This window comes from Neodiprion fabricii, chromosome 3 (assembly GCF_021155785.1).
Source record: "Neodiprion fabricii isolate iyNeoFabr1 chromosome 3, iyNeoFabr1.1, whole genome shotgun sequence".
Lineage (NCBI taxonomy): Eukaryota > Metazoa > Arthropoda > Insecta > Hymenoptera > Diprionidae > Neodiprion > Neodiprion fabricii.
The window spans coordinates 27074805-27097038 of NC_060241.1; the positions used below are offsets into that span (position 1 = coordinate 27074805).

A 22234-nucleotide genomic window follows, 5' to 3' on the forward strand; every position below is an offset into this window, starting at 1 on the left:
TTCTTAAATACTTTTTCTTCAATGTTATTGAACTATAGTTTACCTCCGTATGATCTGTGAAGGTATAAAAAAATATGAGTTTATTCGCTTATTCAATTATACTATATTTGACGTGAACATGGGCATCTTTTGTGCTTTATATGTAACTTTATCTTAAATTCTACAACATACAACGAAGATAAATACATCTCAGGTAAACGATCAATACAAAATCGCGCATTGGTTTCGCACAAATTAAGCGTAACACTGTCGGGATATCAATATATTGTGCACAATTAATTTGTGCTAGCGGAATGTAGAAATGGAAAATCTTTTCTTTCATAATTAATCTAGAAATAACAAAGTAGGTCAGTAATTTCTTCAGGCACGACTGTAGATTAGACGAAAAGTCATCCTCGTTACATGCTACACGCTGCAGTACTAATTTCTTTCAGTATGTTACATTCGATACGCTGGAATACTCTATATTTAAAGACAAAACTGTCGTGTAGAATATTACGTTACGCACTTATCGCATTTATCATCCATTTTATACTCTTAGGCCGCTGTAAAATTCGTAATGCCTTGTGGAACCAACATGAGTTATTAATTTAATATTTTTTGCTACGCGTTTAGAAAATGTGGGGTATATTTCAATATTCGCAAATTTGGCACGAAAATATTTCTATTAAGGCGTCCTGAGGATTTCTCAGATGTTTACCATTTTTCATCATTATCGTTCGTATATTTGTTTATTGTTTTTTTTTTTAAAGACGAAAATTTGGAGTGTCTGTAAACCGGGACACATGTATGTTCGACTGTACGGTCGTGCCTTAAGCAGGGTATTTTTTTTGTTTTGCATCATCGCCATGGATAATGGAACAAGTATACTCACCAGCATTTAGTTAGTTCAACAAAAGTTGAGAAACTTTTCGGAGATTTCAAAATGCACAAACAGCACTTTGATTGCTGAGAGGCGTTCAATGCTGACTGGCCTCTTCTCCGTTTGTTATTTATATCGTATACACTCAATAATAATTGCTACATGTCTAGTTAAGTACATTTAAATGACACCTTACATCTTTTTTCATATTTTTCCCTCAACATTTCATATCTATACACACACACAGAAGCTCGCTAATGTTTGTTTCGTTTAAAAATTTTCATATAATTATAGATATAATTTAATTGTTTACTTTCGTTTTCTATCACTTGTGGACCCTGGACCAATACATCGCGTACATCCGATTATTGGTTAATTTGGCCGAGTTTCGAGGACGCGCGATCCCCGATATGCATCGTATATAGTACGTATAACAAATACATAATAGGAATGATATTCCAGGTTCTAGAAAAGATGATTACCTCGCTGGTAAGAAAGGAGAGCAGAAAATTCAACAGCAGATTCAAAATGTTTTACTTGCAATGAGTGTAGAGGAGGCCGGGAAAAAGTGACTGTTGGATTTTCGAACAGTATTTACATTTTTTTTCTCTTTGTTAATTTCTTTTTTTTTTTATTACGTTTGTGATTCGAAAAAAAAATTTTAATTACCGTCGAGTGTCGGTAAAACAATATTTCTAGTAAAATCTGTCCAGAAAATGAGGTAAATAATGTATCTACGAAATTATTGCAGAACTGCGGCTAGCCGCGAATAGAAATATGAAATACCTTTGCCAATTTCGGTACTCTCCGATCAGTTAGCGAAGGTGCATCTTGACTAGCGACACCGTTGATCAATGGCATTGTTTATTAAAATAATTTTCAATATATCTTTTCTATTTTATAGAAAGCCCATTTCCAGAGCGTTGTACAACGCCTGGGTGTCGGAATGACTGTTGATACGCCAAAACGGAAAATTGTGCGCCCGGGCAGCCGTTTCTTCGTCAGATCCGTCGCCGATCACAACGTACGTACATCTGCGTCCAAATCTGGCCACAACTCGACCGAAGCAGCTCTCCTTTCCTGAAAAATTTTTACTGGAAATTGTCCCGTTTGCCCTAATCTCGAAAATGGCGACGGTATTTGAAACTCGCCACTCGCCACATAGTATCGTTTTATCTTACCAATTTTTGTCGCTGAATAAATGTTCTCTATGGGAAATATTCCCCCGATTCCGAATAGAAGTACTTTTGATAAGGCTGGTACGAGTTGGGTAGTGGTTACCAATATGTTGATGCAGTGACTCCTCTTGTTTATTAAATTCAAACATTTTACGGCGGAAGTCAGCCAATTGTCGGTCAATAATTCAATTTCCGTCCTCAACTGAAGCCACTGTTCTCGCTTGGCAGCACCGAGAAGACCGCCCACGTTGTTTCGATAATTACAGTAAATTTCTTTGATCTTCCGATAGCGAAAGGCCAATTTTCTCATCCAGTCGACGCCTCCTCTGACGCCGGAAGCCAGACATATACCGTTGTTGGCCGATGCGCACTGAAAACCGTCGGTGGCAAAGTTGTACGACGACAAGTCTTGCCCGTTGTCATCCGACGACACGTCGTCTACATGGACCTGATCACAGTCCTGCAAATAATAAAAACATATTTCTTATGTCTCGAACTTCAAAGTATAACGTCTGCGGTTCACCGGAATCCGTCAAGTTCCCTGCCTATTTGTCAGATTGAAATTGTGTTGAAAAATGTCTGCCGTAATTTACCCACATTTCCATCAGATTTTCTTTATAATAAATATTCACATCAAATTTAACGCGACGGGTTTAACGTAATTAGGACAGGCATACGAAACAAAAATATTTACTCACAGCACTCACCTCGACGTCATTGAAAAAGAAATGCGTGTCGGCCAAGTTGTAAATCATTTCCTCCATCCGATAAGCGAGCTGGGCCAACAGCGGCGCGTCTTTTCCATGCTTCGTCGCGAATTGTCCGGTAAGCAGAGAGTGGAATACAACTATGGTTTCGTCCAGGTCCCAGATGAATATCCGGTCCGGCCCGGCTTCCGTCGTGTCCGCGGAACCGATACTGTTTCCGCTTCCGCTCTGCCGTCTTCCGCGTCTGCAGGGCTTCGCCGTCGCCCCTGTGTTAAATATCCTCTTTCATTACCCTCCCCCCTCACATGGCAGGTAAACGCGGCGTACGGAATAATTACACCTAGGTTTCCAAATTCTTACTCGATTTTTCAATAATCCTCAACGATTTATGCTCGGGACAATCGTTGTAGACGTAATAACAAAATGTAATTACCCTCCACGCTGGTGGTTTCCCGCGTGGTGCTAAGATCGTTGGTTTCGTGAGATGGCGGGTCCAAAGTAAGCGCCGATTTCGAAGAGTCGTCTTGAAATAAAACCCAAAATAAATTGTCAGCTTTTGCGAAACACGCAGGTCACAATGAAGCCAGATTGAAACTGTACTCGATAAAGAACCGGCTTATTACTAATTTTAAACTAAATCATTCCTCGATGATACACACCGCATTAAGAAATGTATATTAATTTCCTTTAAATGACAAATCATTGTGTCGTACCTGTGAAATTTAAATTGCTAATGTTGAATGACGGGGGTGTCGTGTGATAGCCAGGCATTGGATAGTATCCGGAATACTGCAGTGGAACTCTATCATTTCCGTAAAGGGTGCTGCTGTAAGCGCTGTAGTCTAATTTCTAAAATACAAATGCACAAAAAATAAAAAATGCATGCGAACATCGTTCTATCGGATATTATTGTTCGTGAAACAATTTGTGCCGAAGGGGGGGAATCGACGTCACATCCGACGCAACAATTCAGGATCCTTCGTCCTTAATTACGATACGTACTTGGGATGCCGACGATATATTTTGCCCGACAGATGGAAATGTGGTGGATCCACTGTTGTATCCTGCATAGCTCGAGTACTGAGCCATAGCACCAGGGGCGGTGTACGAGCTCAGGTAGGAACTCTGCAGCGAAGTATTTTTCGAGCTCGTTGTTGTCCCGTAACTCGGTGAATTGTACAAGCTGAAAGTATCGTCGGTTGGTTAATCACCTCTGATCTTTCGAAATTTTTCTCCAAAAATCTAATCGAATAATTTTCGTATCTCGCAGTGCCAAAATTTAGCCATAAGAACAAGAAACGATCACTCATTTTGGCCAAACCGTCGATCCTACAGCACCAAGGTTCGTGCGAATTCAATAAGACGAGCAGGAGTATTGCAAAATTTTTATATCTATCATGCTTTCAAGCGGCTTGAGACTCCGTTATAATGTTTGTGCAAGATTCAGCGTTGGAGAGTCAAGTGTCACGGATCGATCGAGCGTCGAGTCGAGTGAAACTTATGCACATTCGTACAGTATAGATACTGTTTATTGTATTACGCGTGCGTGTAGCAGCGGACTCGGAGCGATCTGTCTCGTAACTTGAGGCATAATGTTGAGAATGCAGTGCAAGGCGGCCTGGATTATTAAAACCTCGTTGAGAAACATAAGTATATAGTAATGACGAAACACACGCAACGTGCCTGTTGTAATATTGATTTGCTCCGTACAACGAACTGTAGTCGGCCTTCTCCATGGAGTCAGGATACTCTTCCTTGTCTTCGGCACTTTCATCGATGTAAAGTTCACCCCCCGGAACGTTGTCGCTTTCCGGGCACTCTTGGACCTCGTTTTTGACCTCGGTGTCTGGAAAATTTCGCGCTGTTACGCACCGCTTCACATGTAAACTTGTTGTTGTAACTTGATTACTTCAAGGATCATTTGTTCTGTTATCTATTTTATTCGGATTATCGATATAGGGGTGCAGGTGTCATCCAAGATGCGATTCTTCAGTGCCGATTGAGATTTAAGAACGCCCTCCGTGCGGCGAAGAAAGAAACGTAGGGGGCCAAAGATTTTATCTACCATTGTTCGTGGTGCGCGGATGCTGGACGGAGGCTTCCGTTGACGAAGACACGTTGCCAGCATTGTCTAGAACCCCGGCCGGTTTCGTGGGATCATTGTCTTCGGTTAACATATCACCTTATCTGGAACATAAGCGCATATTATACCGGTATACTTGTCGAATGAAAGATTTGAAACTTCGATCCGCAGACCGGATTCCCTTGTATACGAGTAAAATCAACAGTTGTGGACTGTATGACTCTCCCGATATGCACTACGCGAATTGTTTTAAATCTCTTCTCATACATTCCAGGAAATATCTTATGATAAAGTGGTCAATGTGGATCCCGGACTTTATGGATTCCGTAAAGCGACCGCCAAACCGAGGTGCGCCTGCAGGCATAGTTAGGGTATCGGAGAGATAGCCGATGCACTGCCTGCTGGAGGGTACTCAAAAATTCATTATTGGCGGCCAATTGCGTGTCTGGGAGGTGGCAAGGTACGGTGGAGGCGTACCAAGATCGTTCCTGGCGAGCCAATGAAACTGCCTTTCGCTGCGTTTATGTTACGTATTTTTCATGTTGCCAGGTCACTGTCTACGCTGCGCTCCGCCTTTCCTACCTGCGAACACCTAATACTGCACATCGAGTTTTTCCTCGAGCCTTAAAAGTGCGATTTTGTGTCAGAAATCATGATAGATAGATGTAACCCCGGAAATTCCATCTTCACGGTTACGATATCGAAGCTTTTGTTACGTCCCGATTTTCTGTACACTCGACACCTTTACCCAACAAGAATTAAAGTCATGTTCAATTAATAAATGCTAGAGCGATGCGTCGTTTGTAAACAACAAAAAAGCTACTTCTTTCTGAGTCAAGCTTAGCATTCCTGCCGAAACGAGCTCAAACTCGGTAGGTACGAAGGTACAGAATCAACCTCACGTACCTGTAAAAAAAAGTTACAGTGTCGCGTTTATGAAAAGTGTTCAGTTGTCCGTGTTTAAATAAAGATTTTAAATACGCACTCTTTATATACAGACCGCAGCGTTCTCGCGAAGAATACTCAAGAGCTGGCCACTTTTCGCAACGTCGACAATTAATTAGACACCCAGACTAAGCAGTCGCGATTAGATAAGCACAGTCCAGTGCTTGCCTGGGGAATGGATAAGAGGCCCGGTCTTTAATTCCGTGCCAGAACCGGCAGTCCCTGCACTTTGGAATATCCACCTCTTAAGATCGAAATTTTTGCACGTTGGATGTGAGCGTAAGGGTGCAGGGAAATTTTTTTTGTACATGGATGTAATTGTAGTTTATATGGATTGTCATGTCGGATCAGATTAGGCAGGACCAATGTGCCCGGACTTCCTGTCGAAGAACCGCAAATCGATGGGCTTATTTTCGTATGCTACGCGAGAAGATCGCGAATCCCGCGGCGAAGTCCCGTGGCGAAGTGATTCTTAACAACAAAACCGGTATCGTCGTTTCAATATGCATATGCGTTTCGGCACAGGTATAGTGAATTTATTACACGTACGTCAATATCGTACAAGTTAGGATGGCAGAAATTTCCGAGAATTAGATTAATGCTTTGTTGGAATCAAGAAAATTAGACGAAAAAGACGTTCGACGGACACAAGGGAGAGTCTGTCGTCCTTCGAAGTTTTTTATACGTGGGAATTGGAACAGTTTGGAAAATTCTTTGATAGTTTTTACAGAGAATTCTAGAATAATTGTATACCTAGAAAGGGTTCGAGCTACAAAAATATCTGCAATTCTAGGGTTCCAATAATTAAAAGTCAAATGTATTCGGGAGTCTCGTGATGAACTTTAATTTGCACGTCAATGTGCGCAGAGAGATTTTCCACAAAACTCGTGAATAAATTCAGAATAATTTCTACGTACGTTGACGAAATTGTTAACAGAATCTAAAAACCTGTACTTTACAAGTAAGACAATGAATGCCAGTCCAACATGCAGGAACAATAAACTTTTCCACGAGTGCCAAATGATATTTGACTGCACTATATATCCGATCTCTCGCATATGTAGGTGCACGGATTGTTTATTTCATTCTGTGCCGGAGAAGGTGTAAACTTTTTCAGCTAACAGTGGTTGTCCGTTGCGCAGCCGCACGTGATGACTCACAAAGTTTTTTGAAACTCGATACGTTCCTTGAAGAAATTTAGTGCCGCTGTAGTGTAGCCGGTTACGCGATTACACTTTGACTGCATATATCGTTCAGCGCGAATTCAATCGTTCACTTTGATTTGTCAGTGCGGAAGTTACTTCTTATACGCCAAGGTAATAATAGAAACGATGCTCTTCAATAACAATTTTTAGCGGAAGAATATCGCCACTGTGAATCGCAAAATTCAAACACTAGTTCAAGTGATGAGTGAGCTTTTTTCAATATATAAGTAGACTTGTTGGATTATTTTACAAAATGTAATGGATATTTCTCTCTGCTTCATTATTTTTCTCCCAAAAATGAAATTCACTCGATTTACACATCTTGCACTTACCGTTGTATCATATAATCGTGGAACCAGTGAATTCGACTAGTGATAAAATTATACCAAATCAAATGAATAAGGATTCAATCACACCGTATCTATAACCATAATTAAAGTGCCCATTTATGTTTACATTCGATGGTTCATTGCTATAGGATCATGTACAAAATTACCGCGATGGGATAACTCTCTTCGTACTAATAAAACGTTTGGAGCCTGTAATGTATACTGCGATCACGATACACGGTGCAGTCGAGGTTTACGCTGCATGGAACTGACCACTCTATGCAAGTAGATACGTGCATCCACATACCTCAAATAAATATGAGCGGGTTATTTCTTTATCAAGAAAAAGTGCTTAGAGCTGCGGAGGGTTTGTCAGCAGTGTGACCTGCAACGGTGATGAATAGCAAAACGCATGCGACGCTGGCTTGTCTTTGAGTCGGTGTGAAGATGGCTGTAACGATTTATTAAATTCTGCCAAAAAGCGCATTCTACACGCGTCCCTACCACTAATTATTTCGTATCTATCTCCGTGACTATCGACCCGTCGGTACAACTGAGATTCGAATCAGGATTCAGAATATCCTGTACTACGTATAGCTTAACCCGTTTTATACCGCCGCTCGTGTTTTTTGATGGAAAGTCGTTTTTTCTCTCCCATTTATTTTATTTTCTTTTTTACATGCCGAAGCTTTATGCAGCCCGGCGGTCGGGGACAAAGAACAAAGAAAATCCCCCGTGACTTCGGATGTCACCCGCAAGACCGGGCCAACCTTCGCTTAGTTTTTTTTTTTTTTTTGGTTCTTTTTTCATTTCGTCGAAAATTTGTCACTTTACGCAACGGGCAAAAACACATGCAGCACATTTGAGCTTGTAGGCCTAGACAACGTAAATTAAACATACCGCTACGCCAAAAATACCGTTTTAATACGTAATTAAACAACTTTTGCAGTTTCTTTGTACGGGGAACAATACAAAGCCCTTCGACACGCTCAAAATTTTCCCTCATAAGTTCTAGTGAAACTTTGAAATGCATAGCTGATCGCCAAGCCTGCATGAGCTGGGGTCAAATTTATACTATTACAAAGCACAGAAATATACTCACGCTACAAGCATTTGGGTCTGAATTTTTCTCTCTGATACAAACCGGAGGTATAACAATTACGAAACTAATTTAGGTATACGTTAATTGTATGCGATTATAAATCATGCCGTTTCTTCCAAAATTAAATTCAGCTATTCATCCATTGAAGGTGTATGTTTTTTGAATTACCGATTGCGTGGAAGACCAATAATAAAGTAATTAAAATCCTCGGAGACCGTTTGGCGAGAATCGAATCAGGTGGAACAAAGTTTGACAACGTATTTTCAAGTTTTATTAAATGATCGGCGAATATACCTATACTGTGGCAGAGGCAGGCGAAAATTTTTTATTGTAAACTCTCAGAGTTATAGTGCAACGAGAGAGCTAGCGCCTCGTTACTTGTATATGCTAGTGCGATTGTTCTCTTTACCAATTAAAACGTATTAGCGTTGACGAGGTAAACTGGGAGGCACAATGAGTTACACATGACCAAATAAGCGGTTCAAAGTTTTTAATTGTCAGTAACACGCGGACTATTTGAACCCAGGGTCGACACTGGCATAATTTCTACGTATTTCTATTTTCACCGAGATGGCATTTGAGTTTCAAGTGTCTCGAATGCACGTGTCGTACAGATACTGTAATAATATTTACCTGACCCGAGAATTTTTCAGGACTCGATAACCGCTGTTAACCGAAAAATATCTTAACTCTAACATTTCTAAGTATTGTTTGCCATCTACCTGTTGACGTACGTTATCGATCATCAAATTCCCCCGCATATGTAGGTATGTACACGCATCGCGTACTGTGCCTCAACGGCGTCTTTTACTTATTATTATCTAGCTTGCTGCGAATGACAATCAATTATGCACGTGACGTCGGCGTCGTTTAGATTACGATACACATTGAAATATTCCACGTCCGTAGGATTGCACGATATAACACGTAACTGCAGCTGGGCAGATTTTGCGCTCATAATTACATAACTCTTTGGTTAGTTAAAATTTTAGCAAAAACATGCAAACGACAGACGATAACTATTTGTTCAAAACAGCATACCGATTTCGATATTTCTGCACGTGTAGTAACTTCGAATAGGTGTACGTACCGAGGCTTGGAATTTCAACAGTCACGTCGATGGAACAGGATTGAGACGTCGTTGCCTCAATTATACAAATACACCACATGCCGCAGTAGGTGTTGATAATCGTTTGTCATCGACGATGGAAAATGAGTTTACACAGTTGCACAAAGGTCGTCAGTGCAAAGGTACGAGCATCGAGTACGCGAGAGAATCGTGTTTGTAATTCGATTCGCGGTTCGTACAAACCGGAGATGAATCTGACTGACTGCAGGATACACGATAAGAACGAAGGGTAAGAGCGAATCGTCGATCGGCTAAGGTACGATATTAATTATATTTCGCGGAGAGTTTGCAACTAGGACTCGCGGGGGTTGTTCGATTCTCGTCTAATCACTCAATCGTCTCTAACCTTGGTTCTCCGTAGTCGGCGAGCCTTGGTAATCCAATTAAAACTTTGGCACAACCACCATCCTCGCCGCCATCCGGTGCACACACTTTTTTTTCACACCGCAATTGCCGGTCGTGGATGTCAGCGGCGACGCCTCCGCGATGAGGATGTGGAATCCCGAGACGAGGAGGACGACGTCAGGTCCCTTCGCAAGGGTTGAAGCGAAACATTCCCGTTTCAGAGGGTGTGCTTGCGGAGCGGCGATACGGGCGCGTGGGTATAAAACGATACGAAGCTAGTGTTTTAAAAAAAAAAATTTATCCCTCTATCGATACCCGCCCCGTACTTCTCGGGGCCGAATTATACCGATCCGGAACACAACGCGCTCCCCGGCCTCGAATCGTACTCGCTCCTGCTGCGTGGATTCTATCGGCTCGGCCGAGTGTGATGCTGCTGCAGCCTGTGGAGTTCTGAGCATGCGAAATGTCGCCTGCCACCCCCGCTCCGTAGTCACGTGGTCTCTCCTCTCTCCTCTCTCTCTCTCGTTCACCGTTAATCGGAGAGAGACGGGGTCCCGAGAGCCGTGCGAGAAGGACGGAGGATGGCCCCGACGAAGAGGGTCAGCGCGAGGGGTGCCGGGGGTGGAGGGGGACCCTCGAGGGTCGACGAGGACGCCGACGGCCGGTGGAACGGACGCCGGGAAAGGGGGGAGGCATCATCTTATTAGAATAATTGTCACTCGCTTGGCGTTACGTCGACCTGCGGATGCCCCCCGCTGCACTTCGTTCTTTCGATTATTAACACCTAACACCCCGTTTCACGCCCCCGCCGACCCGCAAAACCCCGGGTATAGGCGTAAAGGTCGGGACCCTCGTCCCCACGCCGGGATATTCCGGAGAAACGGCGATCTGCACGTCTTCTTCATCTATCGATGTACGTGTTTCCTCACATCTAGCTCGAGCTTTTGCATTGTGTTTACTATATGTATAACGTTGGCACAAATGCGACGCAGGTGAACGCTGCAAGTTCGGTGAACCGCAAGCGGTAATTTTTTGGTTCGTTTGAACGACGCGGGTCGGGCACAGGATGAATCCTGACGGACTGTAAACGCCGGGATTTTTTCGGCTTCGAGGAATTTCACGGCGTATACGAGTGGGTCGGTGATTAGGGAGATTCGGAGATTAAGGGATTAAGAGATTTAAAGATTAGACGCGCATCGCTTGGCGGGCAGACTGCAAAGCCAGCCCGTCGTAGGCTTGCTATTTCTAAACAACTTATATACAAGCAATTGCAAAGTGGCTGCTGCGTGCAACGGATTAGAGGCTTTCTTGCAAACTATGGGTGATGCAGGCGTTTTTTACTCACGATTATAGGCGAATGTGCATCCTGCTTACGGCCCATGGGGTCGGAAAGGAGAAACACTGTGCAGTGCTTACGTCAGATTACCATTCCGCACACTGCCTGGGGCTGCGGGCTACACTGCTCCCCTTGGGAAGGGAATTAATTAATGATTTTTGGACCACGAGATGAGGGGCGAAGGCCCGTGTATGTTCTTCGGTGTAGGCACAACGTTATTCCATTGCACCCTGTCGAGTATAAGTCATGGCGCGATGCTAGAATACATAAACAATCGTACTGCAGATCGAGGCGTTATCTCCTGTCAGTTCCGTGTGGTTTTATACCGATTCAATTGAATATTCGCCATATCTTGCCTGGTGTTTGCACGTCATTGCATAGATTTTACACTGAAAAACCAGTAATTAATTTCGCTGATTTTGATGCGGCTACCCTAAATACTTTTCGCCGGGATGCGATTTGAGCCCATAAAACATAGCCTAACAAATTTGATTTTGAAACATTTTTTTACTTTGTTACTCAAATAATTCGAAAACTTCTAGGCTGATCGTATACAATATTTAGTCTGTTCTAATTTAAGAAAAGCTGCGTCGATTGAGACCTGAATCATTAAAATCCGTTGAAATCGTTCTACAGATGTCGTTGGTTTAAAAATTCCTCGCATATATACCCAGGCATTCAACAGAAAATAGTTGGAGGTGATTCTCTAAGCCTTGTAACGTCGAGATACTAGCGATAACGCAACTTTTCACTTCAGGGGTGATTATAATAATTTTCAATCCTTCTTTCTCTTTGAGAAAAGAAGTGGGAAGGTAAAAATAGCATACGTATATGTTGGGAGCAACTGTAGGATAAATAGTTAGAACCACCGTAGTTGGCGAAAATAAAAAACGCAGTTTTATATACTGTAAAATTGGAATGTTCTGCGATTGACCCAACTTTTAAAATATTGTGAAAGATAATAGTTATGATTACTGTATACTATTACAATCAGTAGTGAAGACTATACGCTTATTGTTGCAGTGACACATGGCGTTGCGTATGGTCAAATATTTGCTGTAATAATTGTTAAAAAAATACGGAGAAACAATAACATATCAGCATACTTATCTATACCATAATTTCGTACGAATAGTATATTCGACTAGGAAAACTAGATCAATATTAATGCGTCATAATCAAAGCACCGATAGTAATGACGAACCAGTGCTATTTTAGCTCGGTTAACTGTATGGAAAATCAGAGATTACCAAGCACTTATTCCAAGTGACATCCTTTTTTAAGTGAAATGTGTTTAAGGAAAGAGACCCGTAAAATTTTCGTTACACTGAGTTTTCCGGATTTGAGTCATTTCAATAACGAAAAACCATTCCGAACTTGACACGATTGTAAGCTTCAAAAGACTACCAAGGTGAAGTACCGAACGAAATGAATAATAAGTCTTATCGCAACACCCTATAACCTCGAGAAATCAAGCTCTTTCTGTCCTCTTAACAACGACGCGAGTAAACTTATCCCATCTTTGAAATCAGACAAAGACTAGTCGGTAAAAACCGCAGGTAATTGTAAGTTAGCTTTTCGCAACCGCGGTTGACGAGGACAACGAGGGTGGTGGCTTCGCAGCACGACGCGCAAGAGAGGCGGTGAACAAGAGCGTCAACCAGTTTCTTCGCTATTAAAAAAGCGAGACCCCTCACAATTGTTGCAAAATGAAAAGGCAACCCGGCGGGCCGGCCCAGCGACGATTAGGAAAAGCTGGCCAATCATCGGGAGGTAGGGTTGAATGCCCTTCTCGAGAAAACTGATTTAAAACACAAGGCAGACCCTTTCGAGAGACGAGGCGAAGGGGTGGTCTTCCACGGGGAAAACTTCTACGTACGTGTCAGTCAGGGGCGTGTGCGTTAATGTCGGTGAAAGAGCAAACGAGGCCAGGCCGAAAGAACCCAGCGAAGTCCAGGTCGAGGCAAGGTACAGGGGACACCGGGAGGTGTGTAAGTGTAAGGTAGGCAGCTCGAGGCGCATGCATGCATCGGACGTGGATACACACGTAAAAGGTGGGCGCAGGCGCAGGCAGCTGTCATCTTACACCGTGGAGGAGGCATGGAGGCATGGAGGTATGGAGGCACGGAGGCATGGGGCGGCCATTCTCAACTTATCTCTACGATCTTTGTAAACATGTCGTGAAATCTGAGTATCCCAGCATTGGCGTAGGCGCGCCGAGGACCGCGGCGTCCACTCGACGACGTCCGGACCTGTTAGGCCTCGAAGGCTCCGGTACTTCGTAGAAATCGCTCGCCGCACTCCTCTTCCTAAATGCTTCCTGCGGGTCCTCCGCTCAGCATCCCTTCTCCGTGCCTCGCACGGACGGGATATCGAGCTTCGAGTATTCGCGTGAAAATTAGTGAACGGACGCGTGTCCCACATGCTCTTGGTTCACTTAAACACGCGCATCTCACGCTCGCCTCGCGCGAACTTTACGACGATAACTTCGGCAGTAGCCGAGGGAAAAAAAAGTCTTCCAACTCCGACGAGACGTCTTTCTTGTCCTTCTAAACAAAAGAACCTCTGGCCGTGCTCTTACGGGCCGATCGACGCAAATGGAAGACCGAATTCCTTCATTTTTCCTCTTCGAACAAGAGACCCGGCATCGGGTCAGATCCACTTAGCGTTTGAGGGATGGAAACCTCAAGAACTGTTAAATCGCTGCCCCGGTACTTGGATCCAGTTTCTTGTCGGAACTGCTGATTATTGTTACTCTGGGGTGTGCCGTGAATCCTGATAAAGATACAGGGTGTACCTTGAAGAACTAATATACCATTAAAATAGCAGGTCACTCAAATATTCGCATATTCCATGCCGAAACCTAAATGCGTCAAGACACGATGGGGACAATGAGCCTGATGTTGAGAAAAACCAATATACAATTAATCTGTAGTTCATTCGATTCTTTACAAACTAGTGATGCAGGAAAAATATTTCAAAATATTTAAATAAGCTAACAGATAAAAAAACCGAATAATTTTTCCTCGAATACGGTGATATGTGAAATATTATTATTGTGAATTCATAAGAAGATATGTAATGTACTGAGACTGTCTTTTGTACTGTAATCAAGTCAGTTATTTCAATCGTGAGGAAATTATATTCCGCAGATATAATTGTGTTGCAATTTGAAAATTAAATATTATTTTTTCCATCTGTAATTCTGACTAATAAATACTATTTAGTTGTAAGCGTAGAATGGGAGCATATGTAATTTCTACGTTGAAACAGATCGATCGAAAGAGGTGTCTGTATGCAAATAAACATTATTACACCGATATGTGAGCTATCCGATGTAGTTCCGTAACCGCAAATCTTATATCATCAGAAAACAAAACATTCAAGTTTGATGGGATATATATGAATAGAAGTGTGAACGCTGATTGCACTGGTCTGAAAAAAAAACATTTTTTTTCTTTCTTATTATTATGTGTCATTTTTATAGATTTGAGGCTCTTGATTCGAAATATACTAATCAAAAATATGTACTACGTATACTTTTCATGTCATTTTTTTAAGGGGGGATGGTACAACTTGGACTGTTTCAAACATACCTATTTTTAGGGGTTTTGTTTATAGAAAATGAAAACACACAGAGCAATTCGAGTTTGAGCGCTGTATTATTTACAGTTTCAACAATATTTTAGAATTTTTCAATTGAAATTAGTAATAAAATGTTGGCACGGTGCATGTGAGTAGCGATCGACCACGTTCTCATTCCGGTGGTGCAGATTTCTCGGTCATTTTTTATCCGATTGATGTGAAATCTTGAAACAATCTTTAAAACTTGTTTATCAGTGCTCCAAAATTTCTTTGGGCTACGAGTTTGAACTCGAAAAGGTGTTTCTAACTTAAAAAAGTTTTTCTATCTGTTACAAGTTGTACAGTGATGTCAGGAGATGCGCTACCGCAAAAGCGCTTGAGATCGGAGTCGTTCGCTACTTACATGTGACATGCCACCATTTTGTCATTAATTTCAATGAAAATATTTTTAAATATTCTTGAAACTATAAATAATAAAGTCCTTAAACTCAAATTGCTCTAAGTGTTTTCATTTTCTTTAAAGAAAACTCCTAAAAATAGGTATGATTTTAGACCGTCCAGGTATCTACCATCCCTTAATAAAACGCAATTTTTTTACAAATTGTAATCAAACACTAATTATAGCAACAATATTTATAAAGAAAATAGTTCGAGATTTCAAAAGCGTAAACGTTAAAATCGTCAGAAAATCCATGTACCTACTAGTATAGTTAGAGTTATTTTTTAATTTTATTTCGATTCGTACTGCGCGACATGAGGCCACAACGAGAACTGCGGAGGAGGATGCATTGTTGTAAAAGCGACGTTAGGCGATAACTTTCTTTCTCTTTCAATAAGTTAGAACTGATTTTGTAAGTACAGATACAATTCAAATAGATTAAAGTGGTGTAAGTGCTAAAATAAAACACAAATTCTAAATTTTGAACAACAAAAGAAAAATTACATCACGTAATATGTACGTGACGGTAAAAAATGGAAAGCAGATATAGGTTCGGCGTATTAAAACCCTCGTATCTATAATATTTTTGATTGAAGGAGGATTTCGTTGCAGATCTGTGTTATACGACGAAAGGCAGAGGTCAGACATCGGCTTTCGCCTTAACTAGGTATTAGCCATTTGTGAACTAACTTTTTGTACCTACATTTGATTCTACGTTAGGCAGCAAACTGTCTTTGTTTATCCGATACCAATATTCACAACTGCAGCCGGAGAGTTTCTCACAATTAAGACAATTTCATCATGAAATTCTTATCCACCGCAAATTTATTATAGAGATACGTTCGCTGATTAGGATCAAATTGACTCATTCTCGGTTGGGCGACTGTTCCCGGCTGTAAAGTTGAGACGGTAAGAAAATAAAAACCGCATGCCGCAGCCCACAAGTAATCGTTCCGCAATCTCCGCTAAGAATCGTTGTTTCCCTCCAAGCAGGGTCCCGTTTCTTTGTCCAAATTTCATACGTAGGTATAATACGATAATCTCTACCTGTTCGTTACCAGTGACCACCGAGTTTGTTGTTTGACAATTATTCGAATGAACAGCTGGTCGGAACCCCCGTCACATCTACTCTGTTATAGATATCGTGTCAATGAATCCGAGATATTAACGCAATAAAGACTGTTCTAATTTAATACATTATTTTTCGATTTTGCACATGTATCCTGGGGGGAATTCTTTTTCCCAGTAAACTTGATAAACTATATTTGCGAGTCTGAATTCTTTGGAGCGATAAACAGAAAGTCTGAGAAGTATAAGAAATTTATTTAGAAAACTCAAGAATTTTCTTCGAAAAGAAATAAAATTTTATGCGAAATAGCCTGAGATACTCGGTTTTTCTTGAAGTTTTTTTAGAAAAATATTTCCTTACAAGTTGAATTTTAGTAGCTCAGATTATCGCGGTAGATATTCACGCACGATCGAGAGTCTACGGGTTGTTCGGATCGAAGTTGGGCGCACTTTATTCTCGAGGTATAATCCCGGTGATTTTTCGTAAATTAACCATGCGGCAATAATTACTAGACATTTCAGAGCCAACGACACGCAGGGCAGAGCCTGAACCCGCCAGACAAGACCGCAACGACGTGAAACATAATACAATAGTTGTACCAGCAAACCGGGCCCCATGGAACAGCCAGCGGCTCGGCCGACTCAGACAACTCAGCCATGCGGAGCGGAGAACGGGTGAAGAAGGCGACGCAACGCCCGATTCAGATTACATCTGCGCTCCCTGCAATCGGCCATGGTTAATCTTTACTTATACCAGACAATCTTCCGGGCGGCATTAGGTAGGCTGTTTGCGGTGTGTGTGTAGTCTACAGTTTGCGAGTATTGCTTACATACCTATATAGCATAAGTTCGACGTCGCACAGGCTTCGTCACATTAATTAGGTGAGATATTTTGGAACAAGCGCGTAGCATTGCTTATGTGTTCGGGCTACATATAAACAATAACAATTACGCATAACTCTTCCTTCTCATTTCTTTTTTAAATATTCATACTATATTCAGATATCATCGGTGTCGGGATTAACGCGGTGCTTAAATATCGCACAATTTGAAGGTACAGTCCCGCGGGTTATCAATAGTGGCGACATCATTGGTGCACTTTTAATCGGCCAAAAAGAACAACGCACGGTGGCCAACTTTTCGAAATATAAGACTATAGTTAACACCCGACTAAGAACTTGGAACTCAGCGGTTATCAGTGGTATTCAGCAATCGCTATTAAACATGATCATTATCTCGATTTGTTAGAATTGATTTGTAGTAGGGCGCCTGATTATTTAGTTTTACCGCATTTAGTACTTTTTTAAAAATAGCGCAACGCGACGGTCCGAATGTTACTTGAGAGTGGGTTGAAAAATTTTTATTTCTTAGACGCTAAACTTATGCCTAGTTGATAAGACTAATAGAATTTAGCGTAAAATTATCCGTTTAGATTTAAATTTCAATTATTCGTTGTCGTTACTGTTGGTTTGTAGATATACAGGCGTCTGACCGCCTTGGGCGACTTGAATTAACTGTGGTTGGGCTTGAATAGGTGAGGCTTGAATGATAATGGGCTGATTACTACCGCCCTGAACTTGCATTCGAATCATCTGTAGTTGTTGCGGCGTTAGTTGAATCTGAAATAATAAAAATCAATGAATAATTACCGTGTCCACATTTCGCCTACTTTTCTTTTCATCAAACTCACAGGTATCTGTTGTATTTCACCGCTGGGTGTTACTATTTGTTGTACTATTTGAATCCCTCCACTTTGGGAGGTAGGAGATTGCTGTGCTTGCTGTAATTGTATAACTTGTTGACCACTCGTCGTTTGCTGTGGACTTGGAACTGTCACAGTTTGGGCAGTCACAGTTTGCGCTGAACTAGTGTTCGAATTTTCCTGGAAGTAATTTTGAAATGTGAAGTTTTGTACACCTATCTGCTTATGCTGTAAAATAAAGTTCTTTCTATGTTTTTTAATACATTGAGGCCATTTTACAGTCTACAGTATATTCCTAATTCCAAAAAATATGGTTTCTGAGAGTTTCCAGATTAAAATCTTCTCCTGTAACGTGTTAAACAATTTCAAAGCAAGGACAATAAAGCTTTACCTGTTCAACAGGGCTGCCGATATTAATAGTTTGAATTTGTCCAGTTGACGGTTGAACAATCTGTATTGGCTGGGAAGCTGAGCCATTATTTTGTACACCCTGATTTGCGGTAGCTTGTTGCTGGGCAAGCTGAAAGTAGTAATGAACTTGATCAGAGTTCATTGATGTTCGTACGGAATTATCGTTCTGGGCTTTAGTCTGTTTCAATTCGTCCCTGGGAACAATATCGATGAGGAAGTCGAATTGATCGTATTTAGTAATAGCCATTGCAATATCGTTCCTCTGCAGAGTGCGTCTTTTATTATCTTCTGTGTGAACCCAGGCTCTAAGCGTTAGTTCATGTATGAATATCTCAGCAGCCTTTGAAAACAACATCGGCGCCTCAGCGCTTATCATTTTTACATCGCCATCCAATTTCATTATTTTTTTTATTCTAGCCAACGGTAGGGATTGAGTCTTCAGGTCCATCTGGAAAGGAAATTATAATAGATTTATTTTTTGAATGTAATGTTGTGTCAATTTCTCTATAAATAGATAGAAAAATCCTTACAGTAGTTATTTTTTTAATCTCATCTGTTACTTTAGGCCAAAACTGACCCAACGCCTGCTGTGCTTCCGAGTTGCCTGGTGAGGCAATCTGTAAATCCCCATTCGAATCTCCTTCCACCTCTTCACCCTCCGGGTTCCTGAAACATTCCACATTTGTTACATTAAATTTCAAATTTATGTTGTATCTTCAATTTTTCCACCTACAAAGATTTTGATAGTATTCTGGACCATATGGTCTGAAAGATATAATTCTGGGCCAGTTGGGCGGCCGTAAGAGTGAAAACAAATGTTTGTTTTGAAATCTCAAACTGTGCAGAGAGAACCCTTGCAAAAATTTTAGAATTTTCTATTAGTTTATTCGAATACATAATGAAGGTAACATATGGTTGTTTTTATTGGTAAATCCTTGGCTTTACAGGGTTAAATTACGCAGTGTATTACACGGCTTTATAGCAATTATTTCGATGAAAAAAAAATAGTTATGATATAACCTAACTTAATGAACTACAATGCTAAATGTGTTACTTACGTGTTCACGAAGAAAACGGACATTGTTTGACTGTTCGGCTTTCTCACTTACGAGATTTATTGAATCATTTAGTGCAACGATAAGCTCATCGAGCAACTTTTAAAATTAATAATAAATAAAATTGCATTAGTCCTCACTCGAGGAACCTGTCCTTACCGCAGACAATGCGGATTGTATAGAAAGGCGTCATACCATGCGTCGCACTCACACTAAATGAAACGTCTGCATGAGTTCCCACTTCGTCACCTAGGTGGCACACAAAAACAATTCCTCTGTTTTCGAAATTGAAAATATGGAAACAATATCTGGTACGAACGAAAGTATTTAAGATAATTGAATTATTAGTAGCTTATATTTATAAGTGTATTGTTGAGATTTTATTGCAATGTATATACACGGTAATTGTTTGTTGATTGTATTGATAATTGGCTCAATAATTAAGTATGTACTTTTTTGAAATTAGCTAATTTTTGGAAAATATTGTTCAACACTTCTTTAGCCGTACACGATTCTGCATTAGGGATTCGTATTATTCCTCCAAATTCTCTTATATAGTAGTCCAACTCCATTTCATTTGATTGATTTTTATTAGCCAAGTATTTATTGGAAAGTTGTGATAATTTTAGCAAATCAGAACTGAAGGCTTCGTCTAAGTCATACAATTCTAAAGCTGGTGGTGGAAGTTCTTGAAAACTCGGTGGGAAGACCTGTGGATCAAGCATTTTCAATCGATATTCAGAAAACATCAGCAGGATGTATTCTGATATTTGCATCAGTTGAAATAAATTAGTTAGGATTCTCTGACTTCTTTAGTTCAGTTATCAACGTAATATTTCAGCCAATGTCTCACCGATGCCTGTGTTGGTGGTAAAGGGGTCTCGAACTGGGGGGTAATTAACGTCAACGGCTGCTTTTTCACCCCTAAAACTTCATATGCCTTGATACATGCAGGAATCATATTCAAATGTATGGAGTAAAAGTGTTGTTTGAACAGCTTGGTGTATTCTCGTGGTATTTCAATGTTGTCTAATTCTTGGGTGCAAACTTTTGGGATGTCCGCTTGCTGAGTTGTATCCGGAACAAAATTGTACTCCCAATACTGTAAAAATCATTTTCATTATGTGTAAGTTTTGACGATGAATAAATTCACATCGCGAGTAAACAGGAGAGTCTCACGTCAATATCATCGGGTTGCGTGTGTTTCACAGTTACTTCGTCAGAACTAAAGAATTCAAACAACATTTCCCTAAATTGGTCATTTCTTTCTTTCTCTATGTAACTGTCCGTCAGCATTCTCGACGAGCCCAAGACAACCAATTTACCGCCGTTCGATTTTGACGAGTAGTAAGCACAAATTGGTCTATTTGTTGGTATAGCAACTGCCCCACTCGATAGAGTCACACTGGATGGTTGTACCACATTCAAAGTTGCCCCGTATGGATACAAGTACTTCAAACCTCTGAATATTCGATTAATTATAATCATTGCAATTAAAGTCAGTATAGCTGTATGATACGGAAAATGGTTCAATTTTAAAACCAAGAGTTATTGTAGTATGACGTCTTCATTACTCACGTGTACTCGTCGCGATTTTTCACGAAAACTGATTTATTTGACAATCCTTCTGATATGACACATTCCTTCGGATGAAATGTTTGACTGTAGTTCATTCTGACCACACTATCTGAAAATTTTTTGAATATTTCAAATTGTATTCGTTCTTGGGTTCTTCTTAAATGGCCCTCCTTTTATCTCGGAGGACAATTTTCGTATGATATCTTAGCGATTACAATTAATGTCACTATACTTTCTTGCGTATGGACATAATATATTAGAATATTTTCTGACTGTGTCTAAATAACGATTTATAATTTATACTCTGAAACGGAGCATAATACGGACTGTTAGCTGATACTGTTACGGCTAAAAAAAATATTTTTTTTATCATCTAAAAGTATTGTATAAAATTTCTCTACATTTGCAAATCTTCATATGAAGAAAGGGTAAATGGAATTAATTATACATTCATTATAGAAGCAAATAAACAATAAGTTAGTGAAATTACTTCACATGAGACGACAGTTATGATTATTTCAAATATGATTGCCTATAAATGTAGTTTTAACTGCTAGATATGTGATTTACAAAACTGTATCAATTCAAATTTGCGCCTCACCATTATTCACCATAATTCCAAATTCCTCCAACAAAAAGTTGATATTCGTATTGAATTTATTTTCCCCACCTTCGCCAAGCATGACCAATACGTTTCCTCCAGAATTTATGAACGTTCTGATAGCGTTCATTTCGAGTTCGGTGAATTTGCTACGAGGGCCTGGCAATACTAAGACCTTGCCAGTAGTTAGCGATTCTTGCGATAGGACGTCGTTGTTTCTACAAACAATTTTAACACCGTTGAATGCTTTTTTTCCTAGAGCCGATCTGATTTGTTTCCGATTTACCGTATTCAGACAAGATTGAAAATGTGTAGGTACATATAATCAACTATATTGCAGTGTAATGAAATTGTTCTCAACTCACTCTATAAACTTCCATTTCGGTTTCAACTTTCTCTGAAGAACTTTAAATTCCTCGTTCAACCTCCGCTCATTTTTTGAAGCGTCAAATATTATAACGTTAACATTTGAATCGGCAGTGGAATGGGCAGTAGTCATATTATTCGTTCGTGATACTTTTCGCTGCTGAATAAATATCAAGTATGTACGAAAGTGTCGGTGTTCCGAACTTCA

General features: G+C 40.6%; 3 protein-coding genes across 7 annotated transcripts; all 3 read right to left on the reverse strand.

Moving 5' to 3' along the window:
- Positions 1–750: 750 nt before the first annotated feature.
- On the reverse strand, positions 751–10267 carry LOC124179179 (eyes absent homolog 4). 4 transcript variants are annotated; one of them, XM_046563366.1, is made up of 10 exons: positions 9887–10267; positions 5308–5412; positions 4813–4934; positions 4431–4593; positions 3750–3930; positions 3461–3596; positions 3181–3270; positions 2739–3013; positions 2044–2500; positions 751–1942 (listed from the first exon to the last, which is right to left on the reverse strand). In XM_046563366.1, exons 3-10 carry the CDS (start codon positions 4922–4924, stop codon positions 1761–1763), a joined length of 1596 nt encoding a protein of 531 aa, XP_046419322.1. In that variant the 5' UTR covers positions 4925–4934; positions 5308–5412; positions 9887–10267; the 3' UTR covers positions 751–1760. The 4 variants fall into 4 exon arrangements, with proteins under 4 accessions (XP_046419322.1, XP_046419321.1, XP_046419323.1 ...); XM_046563365.1 differs by lacking the exon at positions 5308–5412 and having other exon boundaries at positions 9887–10266; XM_046563367.1 differs by lacking the exon at positions 5308–5412 and having other exon boundaries at positions 2748–3013; positions 9887–10265.
- A 7017-nt stretch (positions 10268–17284) lies between these two features.
- Positions 17285–19650, reverse strand: LOC124179189 (nuclear transcription factor Y subunit gamma). Of its 2 annotated transcripts, none has more exons than XM_046563391.1 (5): positions 19485–19650; positions 18957–19092; positions 18407–18874; positions 18004–18195; positions 17285–17932 (listed from the first exon to the last, which is right to left on the reverse strand). In XM_046563391.1, the coding sequence occupies exons 1-5, from the start codon at positions 19505–19507 to the stop codon at positions 17759–17761; spliced, it is 993 nt and encodes a 330-aa protein (XP_046419347.1). In that variant the 5' UTR covers positions 19508–19650; the 3' UTR covers positions 17285–17758. The 2 variants fall into 2 exon arrangements, with proteins under 2 accessions (XP_046419347.1, XP_046419346.1); XM_046563390.1 differs by having other exon boundaries at positions 18004–18243.
- Positions 19651–19869: 219 nt separating this feature from the next.
- LOC124179184 (intraflagellar transport protein 52 homolog) lies at positions 19870–22176 on the reverse strand. The gene is made up of 6 exons (XM_046563382.1): positions 22026–22176; positions 21661–21878; positions 21060–21168; positions 20661–20943; positions 20335–20583; positions 19870–20191 (listed from the first exon to the last, which is right to left on the reverse strand). Exons 1-6 carry the CDS (start codon positions 22157–22159, stop codon positions 19922–19924), a joined length of 1263 nt encoding a protein of 420 aa, XP_046419338.1. The 5' UTR covers positions 22160–22176; the 3' UTR covers positions 19870–19921.
- Between the last annotated feature and the right edge of the window lie 58 nt (positions 22177–22234).